Raw genomic sequence first — 15,977 nt, forward strand, 5'->3', positions numbered from 1 at the left:
TATCTCAGGCCATCAGGGAAGGCATGTGACATACAGATGATCTCCAGATCAAGGGGTGAGCTTAACCATGGACACGAATGTACAGGTTATCCATGGATGTGAAATGTGTGCTGCAATCAAACAGGCCAAATGGGTAAAGCATCTGTGGTAGGGAGGCCAATGGCTAAAATATAAATATGGAGAAGCCTGGCAGATTGAGTACATCACACTGCCACAAACCTGCCAAGGCAAATGCTATGTGCTTACAATGTTGGAAGCAACCACTGTATGGCTGTCATGATCTGCTGTTCACCTTACCAACCCTGGTCAGCTGGGTGTGGGGGGTGGCTGTACTGAGGTTCAAATAATTCCCTTAGAGTAGATGAAGGTGAAACATGCCAAACAGCTAATGAACTGGGTTTGTTAGGTCGAAATGGAGCACAGGCAAAATGGTATGGAAAAGCAGTGGGAAAAATACGTGTCAAAGAGAAGGGATATCACCATCTCCTTGGCTTGAAAATCATGGCATTGTCGCAGGAGTGGTCCCAAGTTTCTTGGTGGTGGTGGGGAGCAGGGCCATACCACATGGTGTTCTCTAGGGCACAGGCAGTGATGGGGAGAGCACAGTGGACCGGTGTCAGCAGGAGCAGGGCCGTGCCACATGGATTTTCTCCAGGACACAGGCAGTGAGCAGGTCCTTGCAGAGCATCGGAGGCAGGAGCAGTGATGTGTCACACGGCTGTCTGCTGCGGAGCCTTCTAGGCATGCAGGCTGTGGTGGGAACTGAGAGGCACAGGGCCATGCAGAGTAGGCTTCCTCTGGCCCTCTCCTCCCTCCTGCTTACCTGCAAGCCCCCGTTTTCCTCTCACCACCCACATGGCAAGCACAGGCCAAACACACACCCCCAGATCTCAGCAGAGTACCATGGCCTTGAAAAACAAGATCTGTGGTGATGTGTCACCCCAGATAGAACTGAGTCAGATAATGGGACTCATTTTTGAAACAGATTCATAGACACTTGGGCCAAGGAGCTTGACATTGAGTGGCTGTGTCATCGCACATCAGCTGCTGGGAAGGTCAAAGGCTACAATGGCCTACTAAAACCCATCTCAAAAATAATGGGAGGAGGGCCCTTCAAAAACTGGGATGCACATCTGGCACAAGCTGCTTGTCAACACCAGAGGATCTATTACTTGTGCTGGCCTTGCCCAATACAAACTGACTAGCGCTGTAGAAAGCGATGTAGTTCCTGTGGAACACACAAAGCACATCCTAGGGAAAAAAGCCTGGGTTAATCCTGCTTCAGAAAAAGGCAAACCCACCTGTGGGATTGCTTTTGCCCAGGGACCTGGATGTACGTGGTGGGTAATGCAGGAGAATGGAGAGGTTTGTTGTGTGACGGAAGGTGATCTCACTTTGGGTTAGATACACAGTAAATGAGATATGTTCTATGATGTTAATTGCTGTGGAGCATGATGTAGACGGTGTAGAATAAAGGGTGGATGATGTATTAGTTTAAGTTGACTGGCCCCTCTAGTGGGGATGACAGAGAGAGGAGGTGGGGCTGCCCACCACAGTGGCATGGGGAAAGGGGGTAGTGAGAGCAGGTTATGTTAACCCAGCACACACCAATGCACAGGAAATCCTGCATTTCCTTTACTATAGATTTCAGGCCACAGACCTTGACTAAATATTCATGAACTTCCAACAAAACCAGACATTTCCTTTTCTTGTCCCTCTGTCCTGGTTTTCCTAGGAAAGAATCATATAATCAGATTTCTATTCAAGAAAGCTGCATTTTTGAGAAGACCTAAGAGCTCGATTTGGTGAGAACAAAGTTGGTAAGACACATTGTTTGTGCACGTGACTAGCTACAGTATGTGGAGCTCAATGGTGACCGAGGTCTTCAGCAGTTTTGAGTTAGCTAGATGCTAAAGCTATGAAGACTGAAAGCCAGAGCAGCTGACCAAAGCTGGCCAACAGAAGTATTCTATATCATAAATGTCACGTTCACTATAAATCAGAGAGATTACTAGGGACAGTCTTTTCTCTTGATGACTGCCATCCCTGGAGGATCTTACCCACAATTCTATTCCCACAGCCCACTCGCCTTTTTTGCTGCATGTGTCACGTTTCTGCTGGAGCTGTGGTGCTTGCAGTGCTTGACATCTAGCATTTACTGCTGGAAGTCTGCAGATTGAGACAACTACATGGATGAATATAAATTTGTGTATGTTCTATTAGTGTCTGCATTAATATCAGGGGGATTAGTCTTATTTTATCTATTTCAACCCATGAGGCGTGGGGTGTGTCGCTGGATGATAGAACAACTGACTAAATCTGCACCAGATGACATGCTCCTGCATTACCTCACATTTTCTGCAGCTGCCCTCAGAAGAGGAAAACAAAGGCAAAAAAAGTTAAAAATAACAGATTTAGCTAATATCTCAGCTCAATAAAGTAGTCATCTGGCAGGTCTGTGGGATCAGTGAGAATGGATTATTTACTCTTTCCCCTTCAAAAAGCATAGAAGCTGTAATTTCTTCTGGTTTATATAACTGTCCTTCTAAAACTAGATTATTTATCTGGCAAATACAGTAGATTTTGTAAAAGATAGAAGACCCTCTTCAGTGATACAAGACCTTCCTAATCTAATCCAGCATGGCCAGTGGTGACTAATATATATATTCTTAGGTATTTATCACAAGAAACAGAATTTTTGGCTCCTGATATATATGAGCAATACCATGAGATAACAGTTTTGTGGTTTGGTTTGGTTTTGTTTTGTTTTGAGAGGGCTGGTGGGTAGCAAGATAAAGAGAACAAGAGATTATTTCACAGAAAAACATACTCAGGGTGCAGCCTTCAGATTATAAATTGTCTCTCTAGCTCTTTTGTCAACTCACTTTAACGCGTTTGGACTCCTTAGGAAGCAAAGTTTCATACCTGGAAAAGTTACTCTCTTTTCTAGCAGCTATATAACAGATAACCAGTAACTTCCACAGGTTACTTCTGGTAGAGCTGCAAAACTTTCAGATGAACCAGCTGCAAACCTGACAGTTTGCATTTTTGCCAGTTTCTCACAAAACACTATATTAGGTAACTCTGTAAGCTACACTGGTTACAGCTCTGACACCTTCTGTGGCTTAGACCACACAGAGAAATTTAAAATGGCTGCTGTGTCAATGGTGTAAGGTCTGTCTTTAGTTCAAGTAAGAGGGCCTTGTATTTTCACTTCCAGAATGAGACTGAACCCTTGAGACAAAACAGTCAAGAATTGTCTACAGTGTGAGAAATGACGAGACCAATGTTTTCTCAGCCAGGAATTAACATCTCAGATCTGGATGCAAGCCGTTTTCCTTTCACCACATACATGGGAGTAAAATATTTCAGCAAAATAGATGTTTTGTTGCCCTTTATATTGTTGTTTAATGAGTATCTGATATGAGTTTTTACACCATTATGTAAGTGTGACACTTTCCAGTTCCCACCATCATAAACTCACTGTTGTGTTTCCTTCTTGCCTGCAACTACTTAAGGGAAATTTTCTCTCCAGCACTGGTTAGGCCACACTTTGAGTCCTGTGTCCAGTTCTGGGCCCCTCAGTTTAAGAAGGACATTGAGACACTTGAACATGTCCAGAGAAGGGCAACAAGGCTGGGGAGAGGCCTTGCGCCCAAGCCCTATAAGGAGAAGCTGAGGGAGCTGGGATTGTTTAGCCTGGAGAAGAGGAGGCTCAGGGATGACCTTATTGCTGTCTACAACTACCTGAAGGGTGGTTGTAGCCAGGAAGGGGTTGGTCTCTTCTCCCAGGCAACCAGCACCAGAACAAGGGGACACAGTCTCAAGCTGTGCCAGGGGAAGTTCAGGCTCGAGGTGAGGAGAAAGTTCTTCACTGAGAGAGTCGTTTGCCATTGGAATGGGCTGCCCAGGGAGGTGGTGGAGTCACCGTCCCTGGAGGTGTTCAAGAGGGGATTGTACATGGCACTTGGTGCTGTGGTCTAGTCATGAGGTCTGTGGTGATGGGTAGGACTTGATGATCTTTGATGTCTCTTCCAACCTTGGTGATACTGTGATTCTGTGATTCTGTATGTACCAAAGTGGTGATCACAGTAGGGTTCAAATTATGGTGGCCTCCCCCATAAGGCATTTCAGTAGTAGAAGCTACATTTCACTGCCTTGACACAAATATTGGACAGTTTGAAGCTTTTACAGTTGTCAGACATATAGTGGAGGTGTACAGAATGGACTAAAAGCCAAGGGTAATGATTTGGGAAGCTGTTACATTATTTCTGATGACTCACCGCTATTCAAGGTTTGAGGTTGTCTGTACTGCACATTACAATCATTCTGATACTTATAGAAAGGAAATCCAAGGAAAATGCTTATTAAAAAAATACTTTTCATTGTGAACAGATGAAAAAGGAATCTGAACAGCCGATACTGAGATAAATTCACTTTTGCCTTGAACATGTAATGGAAATGCTAATTAATATGCTGTCATTTCAGTTTCAATGAAGTAAACTCAGTGATGCTGAGAATTCATGACAGCTGATCTCTTTCCAAAATAAATCAAGGAACTAAATTTATTTGCAAACAAAGATTACCTCATTCTGGAAGCCATGCTAAGGCTCTTTTTTTCTTTTTTTTTCCCCACAACAACTGGTAGAAGGAAAATGTTTTAAAAACCTCTTCCAAAGGGTTAAAGATCAAAAGGGAGACTATACTTCATATGCATTTCACACGGGATAAAACCAAAATTGCTGGTAGATTCAAATGTTTAAAAGATAAATTGGCAGCTTTGGGAAAAAAAAAATGCTTGAAATTAAGCCAGGGATGTAATAAGTAAACAATAGCAGTTATGAATGGTATAATATTTTAAAAAGAAAAATTACACTGAAGTAAAAATTTGAAATTTCTATATCATGTCAATGTAAGCATCTGAAACCATACTGAAATAATCACTGCATGCATGTTTTCATCAGTCTCCGGTAAAAGGATGGCAATTGCTATTTGGATGATACAGAAGAGAAGATCTCACAGAGAACCACCCACCTGAGTTTTATTCTGAAAGGGACACTGTGACCGCTTGAGGCTGTGCCTTTATGAAAAGGACAGTACTGGGGCACTATGGCTGAACGTTTTGTAAACAAAAGACAGGTCTAAACGAATTTCATTGGTAGAATGCAACTTTAAGTTTTGAGTGCAGCTGAGACTTTCCTCAGTTCACTCTTCCACCCCTCCCTTTCCAGCTCGTCTGCTTCTAGGCTCTCTGCCAGACTGACCTTGGACAGATAAGCGTGTGGCCTACTAACACTTTGCTTTAATTTATAACTGCTTTATTAACAATTGCTCTTTCTCTCTCTTTCTAACCCTCTTTGGGGAAAAAGGGGAGAGAAGGGGGGTATAGGGGGGGAACCCTCCTCTAGAAGGGGGGGAAATTTTGTTCCTGTACTATTGTTCTTTTTACTTTGCTATATATTTCTGTGCATATATTGTAAATACTCTAAATTGTGTATATATCCTGCATTCCCTAAAAATTGCTTGTCAATATAGCATTTCCCTTTTGCTTCTCTGGCTGGCTAGCTGTGGTTTATATTTTTTTTCCCTCTTCGTGGGGGGAGAAGGCTGGGCCTTTCTCTCCAACCCTCGACAGACATACACCTACTATTCGGTAAATTCAGTAGGATAATGTGTCTGTATTGCTGTTTAAGTCGATTTCTCTTTCTGCTACGTCATTAGCACTTTGTTTTGAATGTCATACCTTGACAATTAGTCTCTTTACTTCTTTATTAATATTTAAAAAACATATCTTGCTTTCCTCGGAGATACAGGAAGCAGCAAAACAGAGCAACCCCATCAGTGAGCTGTTGCTGCATTCATGGCACAGGACAATGCATTATGGAAACTCCTTGAGAAAAAAAAGAAAGCAGCACAAGAGTTGGTGTCTAAATGTGCAGTAACACAATGCTTCTATTCTTACCATATCCCTGAAGTAGTTGGTTATCTGCATACATTATTGCTGTGAAGCCTCTTCATAAAACTTCTCTTACAGGGTTTATCTTGATAGACAATACTTTCTTTTAAAAAACCTGTTCTGTCCATTCCCTGAGCATCTCCCTTTCATTTAAATGCCACCTTCTCTTTTTTCCTTCTTAGATGTTCCAGCTACAGCTGATCATGCTGATGTAAAAAAACTGGGCTTGTGTTGCTGTTAGTTTATTTGGAGGGGAAAAGTGAACAGTGCCTAGCTGACTTGGTGGAAAAAAAGAATGTACCTGCAGCAGATCTGAGAGAAAAAAAAGGGATGAGGTAACTTTCATCCCTGAAGGGTTGTAGCTCTCCTGCCTTTTCCACTGCCTACTGAAAATGCAATTAATTTCACTGTTCCACAATCTTATTACCTCATCGATATTTTTATCTGTATCACTGTCTTGTAATAATAATTGTCTTGTAATAATGTCTAGGTACCTCAGCCAAGATCAAGACTATACAAATATGGCCTCAATCTGCCAGTAAAGTATTCCAAACTCTAATGGAAGGGGCAGGAATAAAAACAGAGAAAGCAAAGTGTTGTTTCAGTTTTATGTAGAAAACAACAGAGAGAGACTCTGAGGGAGATATGCCTGCATCTAGGAGTTTAGTTCCATTTTGAACATCCCACTTTTCCCAAAAGAGATGGCAGATGTGACAGCCATGGTCCTCTGGGGGCTGTTGAACATCTGTCTGGGAACACAATTAGGTTCCTGTGTTTAGGTAACCAGATGCCTACATTCAGCCCACTTGAGGTCACTTGCTCAAGGTTGTTCAGGGAATTCATAGCAAAGCTGTGGTTGAACATAAATCCCATGAGCGCCAGTTCACTGTCTTATTCTCATACTAATTCTGTTTTCACTTTCTCCTTTCTTTCTTTCTTTCCTTTTTTCTTTCTTTCTTTCTTTCTTTCTTTCTTTCTTTCTTTCTTTCTTTCTTTCTTTCTTTCTTTCTTTCTTTCTTTCTTTCTTTCTTTCTTTCTTTCTTTCTTTCTTTCTTTCTTTCTTTCTTTCTTTCTTTCTTTCTTCCTTCCTTCCTTCCTTCCTTCCTTCCTTCCTTCCTTCCTTCCTTCCTTCCTTCCTTCCTTCCTTCCTTCCTTCCTTCCTTCCTTCCTTCCTTCCTTCCTTCCTTCCTTCCTTCCTCCCTCCCTCCCTCCCTCCCTCCCTCCCTCCCTCCCTTCCCTTCCTTCCTTCCTTCCTTCCTTCCTTCCTTCCTTCCTTCCTTCCTTCCTTCCTTCCTTCCTTCCTTCCTTCCTTCCTTCCTTCCTTCCTTCCTTCCTTCCTTCCTTCCTTCCTTCCTTCCTTCCTTCCTTCCTTCCTTCCTTCCTTCCTTCCTTCCTTCCTTCCTTCCTTCCTTCCTTCCTTCCTTCCTTCCTCCCTCCCTCCCTCCCTCCCTCCCTCTCTTCCTTCCTTCCTTCCTTCCTTCCTTCCTTCCTTCCTTTTCTTTCTTTCCTTCTTTTCTTTCTTTTCTTTCTTTCTTACTGTTTCAAAGCAGAATATTCTTTTGTGCTTTAGATTGTTCTTTCTGTTTCAGTCTTTGCTTTTGGCTCCTGTCCCCCTCTCCCACTCATCCAAAGGCTTCAGTGGGAGGCTATGTTATATAATACGCTCCACCTCTTCTGCTCTTTTGTCAGCACATCCTCCCATCCCCAGCATTCCAAACAACTCCAATGTACTCTGCAATTTTATTTTAGCTAGTGTACCAGCAGCTTTTGGTAGACATGTATGCAGGTAATGTGTTAAGAAAACTCATGTCCCACTCACGATCAGCTCTCCAAATCCCTCACACATGTAAGAAAGAAACATTCTTTAATTTGTATTAGGTGTGTTCCCTATTAAAACGAGTCATGTATGCATTACTTTGGGCAATATTAAGTAGAAAAGATTGACCTTCTTCACCCACTTTATTATTGTCTATAGTGACATCTTTCTTTTCCTGTCAATAAGAAGTCATACCATTTCTGTGTTGATATTTTTATCTTTATATCCTTCCCCAAAGCTATGTTATTTATTGATTTTTTGCTGACAAGCAAAAGGATGAGAAAGAAAACTGGCATAAACCTCACAGCAAATGGTGAGGGCATGCGGTATTCCTCTAATGAAGGTGAGTAACTTTTTAGCATTCATTTTTCACTTCACTGCTTTAGTTTGACCATTTTCCCCCCTTTTGCTTCTGCTTTAGTCTTCTTCTACCCAGAATTTTGGGCTCATCTGTTTGTTCTGACATCTCCTGTTTTTTCCTTGTTTGCTATTGCCCCTTCTTTCCTTAGAATTGGTCTATTTGATGAATTCTGTTGTCATAGAATGGTTTGTGTTGGAAGGGACCTTAAAGGTCATCTAGTTTAAATCCTCCTGCCATGGGCAGTGACACCTTCTATGAGACCAGGTTACTCAAGGCCTCATTCAATCTGGCCTTGAGCACCTCCAGAGAGAGGACATCCACAGCTTCACAGGTCCACCTGTTCCAGTGTGTCACCACCCTCATTGTAAAGAGTTTGTTTCAAATTTCTAATCTAAAACTACCCTCCCCAAGCTTCAGTCCATTTGGTCTCATCCTATTACAACAAGCCCTTGTAAAAAGTCCCTTTCCCACTTTCTTGTAAGCCCTCTTCAGGTACTGGAAGGCTTCTACAAGGTGTTCCCAGACCCTTTCTCCAGGCTGAACAGCCCCAACTCTTATTACCTGTCCCCACAGAGAAGGTGCTCCAGCCCTCTGACCATCTTTGTGGCCCTCCTCTGGACCTGCTCCAGCAGTTCAATGTCTTTCTTGGGGGCACCAGAACTGGACAAAGCAGTGCAAGTGGGTTCTCACAAGAGCAGAGTAGAGGGGAAGAATCACCTCCCTCATCTTTCTAGTCACACTTCTTTGATGCAGCCCAGGATACAATTGGCCTTCAGATCTGCAAGCGCACATTGTTGTCTAATGTTGACATTTTTGTCACCCCCAAGTCCTCTTTGAGACTGCTCTTGAGCCACTCCTCACCCAGCCTATATTTGTGCTTGAGATTGCACTGACCCAGGTGGAGGACCTTGCGCTTTCATGAAGTTGGCTTTGACTCACCTCTTAAGCCTGTCCAAGTCCCTGAGAATGGCATCCCGTCCCTCCAGTGTATCAACTGGATACACAGCTTGCTTTTATCCATAAACTTGGTGAGGGTGCACTCAATTCTGATCTTCATATCACTGACAATGATGTTAAACAGACTGGTCCCAGAACTGACCCCCTGAGGGATGCCACTTGTCACTGGTCTCCATTTGGACAGTGGGCTGTTGATTGCAACTAAGTGTGGCCATCCAGCCAATTCCTTACCCAGTGAGTGGTCCACCCCTCAAGTCCATACTTTTCCAACTTGATGACCAGATGTCATGTGGGACAGTGTCAAAATCTTTACATGAGTGTAGGTAGATGACATCAGTTGCTCTTCCATATCCACTGATGCTGTAACTCCATAATAAAAAGCCACCAAATTCAGCAGGCATGATTTGGCTTTGCTGAGGCCACATTTGCTACCACCAATCACCTTTTCTTCATTTTCCATATGACCTTGCCATGCAGATACAAGACTGGCTGACCTATAGCTTCTGGGGTCTTATTTTTTTTCCTTTTTGAAGATGGAGATTATGTTTCCTGATTCCCAGGCAGCAGGGACTTCACCAGACTTCTCAAATATGACGGTCAGTGGTTTGACAGTAGCTAGCCTCTCTAGCAACTCCTACTTTGCTATGAAAACAAAACACATATAGAAGAATTTATTAATTCCACAGCATCTGTAGTTCATGAAAATGTCACTGCCAATGTGGCATTTTTAGGTTTACATTACCAAATGTGATTGAATTCATACTACTTACCTACTTAACAAACACTCTGTAAACTGAAGTAATTTTTGTGTTGGAACACCTTGTCCTAATGCCAAGCCAAATGGCCAGCTCTGGCTTAGCTAATGCAGAGCTGTCATGAGAATGGGCACCAGTGGATGATGACAAAAGGTATAATGATACCTCTTGTTTCACTATAGGAAGACAACCTTGCAATATGTAATTTAGAGCAATGCCATAATCAGCAGTTTTGTTCTTTGTCCTTAGTGTATCTATTGCATGGCCTCTCTAATATGTACAGACTGTAGGAGGACCAAAAGGGCATTAACTGCACCTTGCCTCAATTAGTTTGAATGTCACAATCCTGTAACTTACAGCTGCTGCTTTTCTGCAGATAGTGTATTGCCTGAGCTGATCTCCAGCCAGCCTCTCCCAAGAGCTTGACAGATCATGGGCTGATGGATGCCATTTCAGTTCTGTGCACTTCTTTGGTCCATACCAAGGAAGCCACTGCTATTAAAACATAGCTGGTGACAGCAGTGGCTGAGCTCATTGAGGTATACCCTCATCTTGAGACTTACACAGGAAGCAACTGAAGAAGAATATGGGTGATTTGATCACACTTTGAATCTAAAAGTGGCTATGGAAGAGCATATGGCTCAACAATTGTTTTTTTTGATATTTTTTTCTTTTTCTTTCCCCACACAGGCTGTTGCTGTCATATTCACCAACTGAAATGCTCACTGATGTTATACTTGATGCTAAAATTGACACCTTCCTTCAGCAGCCCCAGCCAAACTTTAAAGAATTTCTAACGGCACTGGTGTGGGTTTTTTTAGAAGATACTCGATCATGATGTTTTTAGCGAATTTAATTTTGAAAATAAAGTGATGTAATGGAGATACATATATATATATATATATATATATATATATATATATATATATATATATATATATATATATATATATATATATATACAAGAAAGCCAATCACCAAAGACATGGAGGACTACTGTTTCACAACCAAAGAACAACTGTTGAACATTCCTTCTGTTGTGATACGTGCAGTGAAAAAAAATAAAGAAAAAAGGACTGTTAAGAGTCCCTTAAAGGACTGGATCCTCCACCGGCGGGACAGGTTTGAGAAACCCTGTGAACACTGGGGTGCCGTGACAAGCAGTGGGATCAGGATTTACGTGGCTGAGGAGAGGAAAACAACGCAACACTTTTAAGGCTGAGGCAAAATACAGGGCCACTGGGGTGGCCGCAGGGGAACTGGCAGTGAACAACGCTAAGCCGTCCCAGCGAGGGGGTCGGGGTGCCGTGGCCGCTAGGATGTGAGGGAAGCCGGTGTTGATGGGAGGGACGCAGGGAGCCGGCAGGAGGGCATGTGCGACTGTAGCGTCCAGGGGCGGGGTAGGGTTTTCCCCGGCTCGGGCCGGCGCCGGGGCGCTGGCGAGGGTGAAGGCTTCCCCGTCCCGGGCGCCGGCCCGTCGCGGCATTTACCGCACCGGTGCGGTGGAGGCGGGGGAGGTGCCTCGGCGGCTGCGGGTCCGTAGCGGTTGTGGTGAATGACTCTCGCGGCCCCCGCCCCCGCCGTGCTTCACGCCGAGTAACGGTCCCCCGCTCGCGCTCACTTGGCCGTTTGGGGGCGGCTGTTGGCGAGTGGACCCGACCCGCAGCGCTGCCGGACCTGCCTCTCCCTCTCTCCTCCGCCGCGCCGCCCCGGCGTCCTCCGTCGCCGGCTTTGGGCCGTCACCGCCCCTGGTGAGTGGGTGCCCCGGGCCGGCGCGGGCATGAGCTGCGCCGGGGGGAGCGTCGTCGTCCCTCCCGAGGAGCCGCAGCGAGACCGTGCCGTCCCACTGGGGCTGCCGGACGGAGCCGGGGAGGCCAGTGGGGATGCCCTAGAGGACGGAGGGAGCGGCGACTCCAGCGCCAGCGAGGGCCGGAGATGCCGCTCGGAGAGCGGCTGCTCCAAGGTGGGGGCCGCCGCTGGTGACAAATCCGACAACCGCTCGGTGTGCAGCAGCGGCAGCGGCAGCGGCAGCCACCTCGGCGGAGCCGGCCCCATCTGCAAGATCTGCTTCCAGGGCGCCGAGCAGGTAAGGAGAGCGGGGCAGGCGGGGCGGCTCCGCTGCGACCAGCGCAGACGGACCGACTCCTCAGACTCCACACCCATACCGCTATCTAGGGCGACAGACGACTGAGAGACACGGCGAGGCCCGAGTGGGCCGGCGGCGTGGAGATCAGCACCGGGGACAGGGCTCCGCACAGCCTGCCCTGCTGGCGCCGCCACGCCTCTCACCCGGCGGCATGAGCGCTGCCGCCCGCTGCCGAGCAAGGCCTAGCGTCCCCTGGCTGTTCCAGCTCTCCTCTGTGTCGCGGCCAGGTGGGCACAGCAAGCCTCGGCTGCCGAACGTAGTGGTTCTAACAAGCGCTTGGGACAATTATGAGCCGGCGCAGAGCTTTAGGAAAATTCAGCAGTTTGCTGTGGCTGGCTTGCACCCTGTACGTGTTGGCATCATGCTCATTGGCTCTCCCCTCAGGGACTTTTAAACAACGCAAATTTCTCCGGCTTCTGTTAGATGTTAAAATGAATGCTAGCTTACAGGTACTGTTGAGAAGACCCCCAAGTATCTTCTCATTACATTACTGGACGCAATATCAGCAATGGGTCTATAGCGAGCATTTCATAGCTTGTCTTGTTGCTTAACTAAAAAAACCTCACAAACCTTCTTTTCAAGAAAAGAAGAGAACAGCAGATTTGCACATTATAGAAATGTGTGAACTACTGAGAGGACTGTTTAGTTACGCTATTTGAGGTCCTGTGTGACAGCTGACTAGCCAGACCACGCAGAGCCTTGCTGCAAGAGTGTGGTTCTCTGTGACATCACCCAATTCATTCCTAGTAACGACTGCAAATAACTGTCAGAGAAATGCACTTTTAGGTACAAGTTGAAAAGGCTAATGCAACTGTTGTTTGGTGCACGGTAATCTTTCACTTGTTTCATATATGTACATATACATACATAGACAATTATGTGGGTTTGACTCATTAGAAGTGCCTGAGGCAGTTGAATGTTTGATTATTTTTGTAGCCAATATGACAAACTTTTTCATGTATTGAGACTCAAGCCAGTTCATTGTTAACAGACCTCTGTATATTTTGGTGTTGAGTATACATGTATGTAAAATATCCCTTTAAAATCAATGTTTTTGTGTTTCCTTTTTTAGGGTGAATTGTTAAATCCTTGCCGCTGTGATGGTTCAGTACGATACACTCATCAGCTTTGCCTTTTGAAGTGGATAAGTGAAAGGGGGTCATGGACCTGTGAACTCTGCTGTTACAGATACCATATCATAGCAATTAAAATGAAAAAGCCTTGTCAGGTAATATGTTTGTTTTTAAAATATGTCTTTCCAGTCATTTTAAAACCAAAATTATTATTCGGAAAACGCTGTTTCATTGGTTAGCACTTGCAGCCACTTGAAGTCAATTTTTAAGACCAGTTTCATATGAAAATGTGCGATGATTCTGTTGCATTCCTGTAGCTTTTCACTTGCCACAGAAATAGTCTTCAGAGATTGTTAAATTCTGTAATTGGATAAATCACACTGAGTCATGACAAAACAACTTAGATCTCCCTGATTCACTTCAAAAATGCAAACAGATCTTTATAGCTTGTTAAAGTCTCAGTCAAAGGTTGATTTCATTTATTCATCAATCTTGGGGTCAAGAGGAGGGAGGCAAAGAACATTTCTGATGCCTGTGTGTTCATCTACTGTAAAAAAAAATAAGTCTGGACACAATCCAGAATAGCAGAATGCTCTTTAAGCTTTTCCTAGCAATTAGTTGTTTCAGAAGCTGAAATGTTTTTTACAGCTGAAAGTTAGGATGTTACAATGTTAGCATGTTCAGGGAGAGGGAAGGGGAAACTCAAAGTTTCAGCAGATCTGTTAAGGAAACCCTAATACCACTTCAGGATTCTTTTGAGATTTGAAATTCCATCCTAGAAATTGTATTTCATAACATCTGAGGAACACATTTAGTAAGATACCTGTATCTTTTTGAAGTTCTAATCCTAGGAGCTCAGAGATGATGGAGCTCTCAAGGGCCAGAGCACTCAGGTAATTTTTCTACACTTGAATTTGATTGGAATTCTACAGAAAAGACATGCCTGGATGGTAGTGGCAGTTGTGTGAGAGTGATAAGCATTCTTTGGATGTAGGATACCTGGAGTATTTGCTTACAGATTTCCCAACCAGGTGCAAGTACTTTCAGAGCCAGTTGTAACTTCAGGTTTTCTCCTTTATGAATCCCTAAAGGAAACTTTCTGATGTAAAAAAATAAATGAATTTGTAAAACATTCTGGAAAATGAAGGTGGCAGATTCTGCTTCTACATAGACTTTGTATAGTGTATTCTGTTTGATCCTTCTGACTTTTTTTTTTAGCCTTTGAAAAATCTTTGTTTTCTCTATATCCACAGCAATCTCATGGTTTTCCTAGCAAAGGTTAGATTATCAATTTGCAGTCACAGACTCTGAAAAGACATGACACAGTTGCCTGCAAAGAGGCACCTAGTACTATTTGGGATGTTCTAAGGTAGCCAGAATAGCTACAAGGGGTAGCAGATATGACACAACTTATGAGAGACTCCAACCACAGCTGGAGGTCAAGTGGGATGTTAAAGGACATCTGAAATGTCATTAGACACCTATCTGTCCCTCTTTGGAGGGACACAGTAATACTTTTCTTATTCTACTATACTGAGTATTTCTCTTGTAGTTACAGAAGCTAAGAGAAATTCTCAAAACTGCAATTGCCTGTATTTTTGTAAGGATGATCAGGCTTGACAATGCCCTCACTCCTCTCCCATACTTTTGAGTGTAATAGTAGTGGCAATTTTTTGCAGCTGTCCTGGTCTTATTGGATATTGGTTTTGTTTAAGCTTTTTGGACATGTACTGAATTATTTGCTTGACTCAACAAAAGACATTTTAAAGGTACTTTTCTCAGTCAGGCTTAGTAAAAAGCTAAGAACATTTCAATATTCAAGTAGTTTACAAGATCTTCATTGGGGTTGCTAATACACTTTGAAGTTCCAAATCAATCAGGACTTCTTGCACTATATTAGATACTGTATTTGGACAGGAGTAGTTCACTGTCTCTACAACTAAGAGTCAGCCCCAGTCCATGTTCTCAGAGTTACCTCCACCAGTATTTAACTTACTAGATCTGTATAGGCAGTGCTGTAAGAGAAGAAGGATGCTCTTTACTTTTACCTCATGTATTTATGTAATGTAGCAATGTGTATGCAGTTAAGAAATAGTAGGTCTTCTTCCAGAACATTAGAGTAGATGTGAATACTCCAAATTGTGTCTAATATTTTTTAATGGTTTCTGTTGCTTCATGACAGGGAAAGTCATTCCAAAGTGGTGCCATTTTGGAAGCAGTACATTAGAACAACAAAATTTACTATGGTAAATGACTACTCCGATAATTTTTTTTCTATATTTCAGTACCTACTACTTAATTAAGTCTCAGGAACCCAGTCCTGTAAACACATAGACTTTTAATACAGGAATAGATCTTAAAACATAAAAAAATAGCAAATTAACCAATGGACTAACAGTAGGAGATGAGCACATGAACAAATTGATGACATATAATATAATGTTTCACAGGGAAATGCAAATTTGGATTTTTTTCAGTATCCTCAAGATCATATCTGAAAGATGTCTTTAACTGTGCACTAACCCATTAATGAAAACACACATTCATGTTGCTGGACTTGGTCCTTAGGGTGGGGTGGAATTTGATCCAATAATAGACAAGGTTCTGTTATTAACTAGAAAACCCCACCAACTATAATGAGGGGAGAACAAACAATCCTTTGGGCAAGGAGCTTCAAAGGGTTTTTGAAGCCATTTTAAAAGGAGGATAAAAACTTTAAATGTCTGACTTGGAAATTAAACACATTTAAAGGAAATTTCAGACTTACAAAAGAGAAAGAAAGAACAAGAAAGAAGAACAATTGGTTTGCTGATCTTTATAATTTGTACAGATTTTTGTGGTATGGGAAATATAAATAAAATAATTTTCTTTTTTAATGGTGATATTTAATTATTCAGATGTTAGCAAATGAGT

At 43.3% G+C, this 15,977-nt stretch overlaps 1 protein-coding gene across 1 annotated transcript in view; it reads left to right on the forward strand.

Annotated features, from left to right (window-relative positions):
* The first annotated feature begins 11,608 nt into the window (after positions 1–11,608).
* The window catches only part of MARCHF11 (membrane associated ring-CH-type finger 11), a 28,148-nt gene continuing 23,779 nt past the window's right edge, over positions 11,609–15,977 (forward strand). The window contains exons 1-2 of the mRNA XM_068162043.1: positions 11,609–11,931; positions 13,064–13,219. Coding sequence (XP_068018144.1) covers positions 11,626–11,931; positions 13,064–13,219 — 462 coding nt within the window. The 5' untranslated portion in view covers positions 11,609–11,625. The remainder of the gene's footprint in view (positions 11,932–13,063; positions 13,220–15,977) is intronic.

Source organism: Melanerpes formicivorus, unplaced genomic scaffold (genome assembly GCF_026170545.1).
Source record: "Melanerpes formicivorus ecotype bairdi unplaced genomic scaffold, bMelFor1.0.p_v2 SCAF_61, whole genome shotgun sequence".
Lineage (NCBI taxonomy): Eukaryota > Metazoa > Chordata > Aves > Piciformes > Picidae > Melanerpes > Melanerpes formicivorus.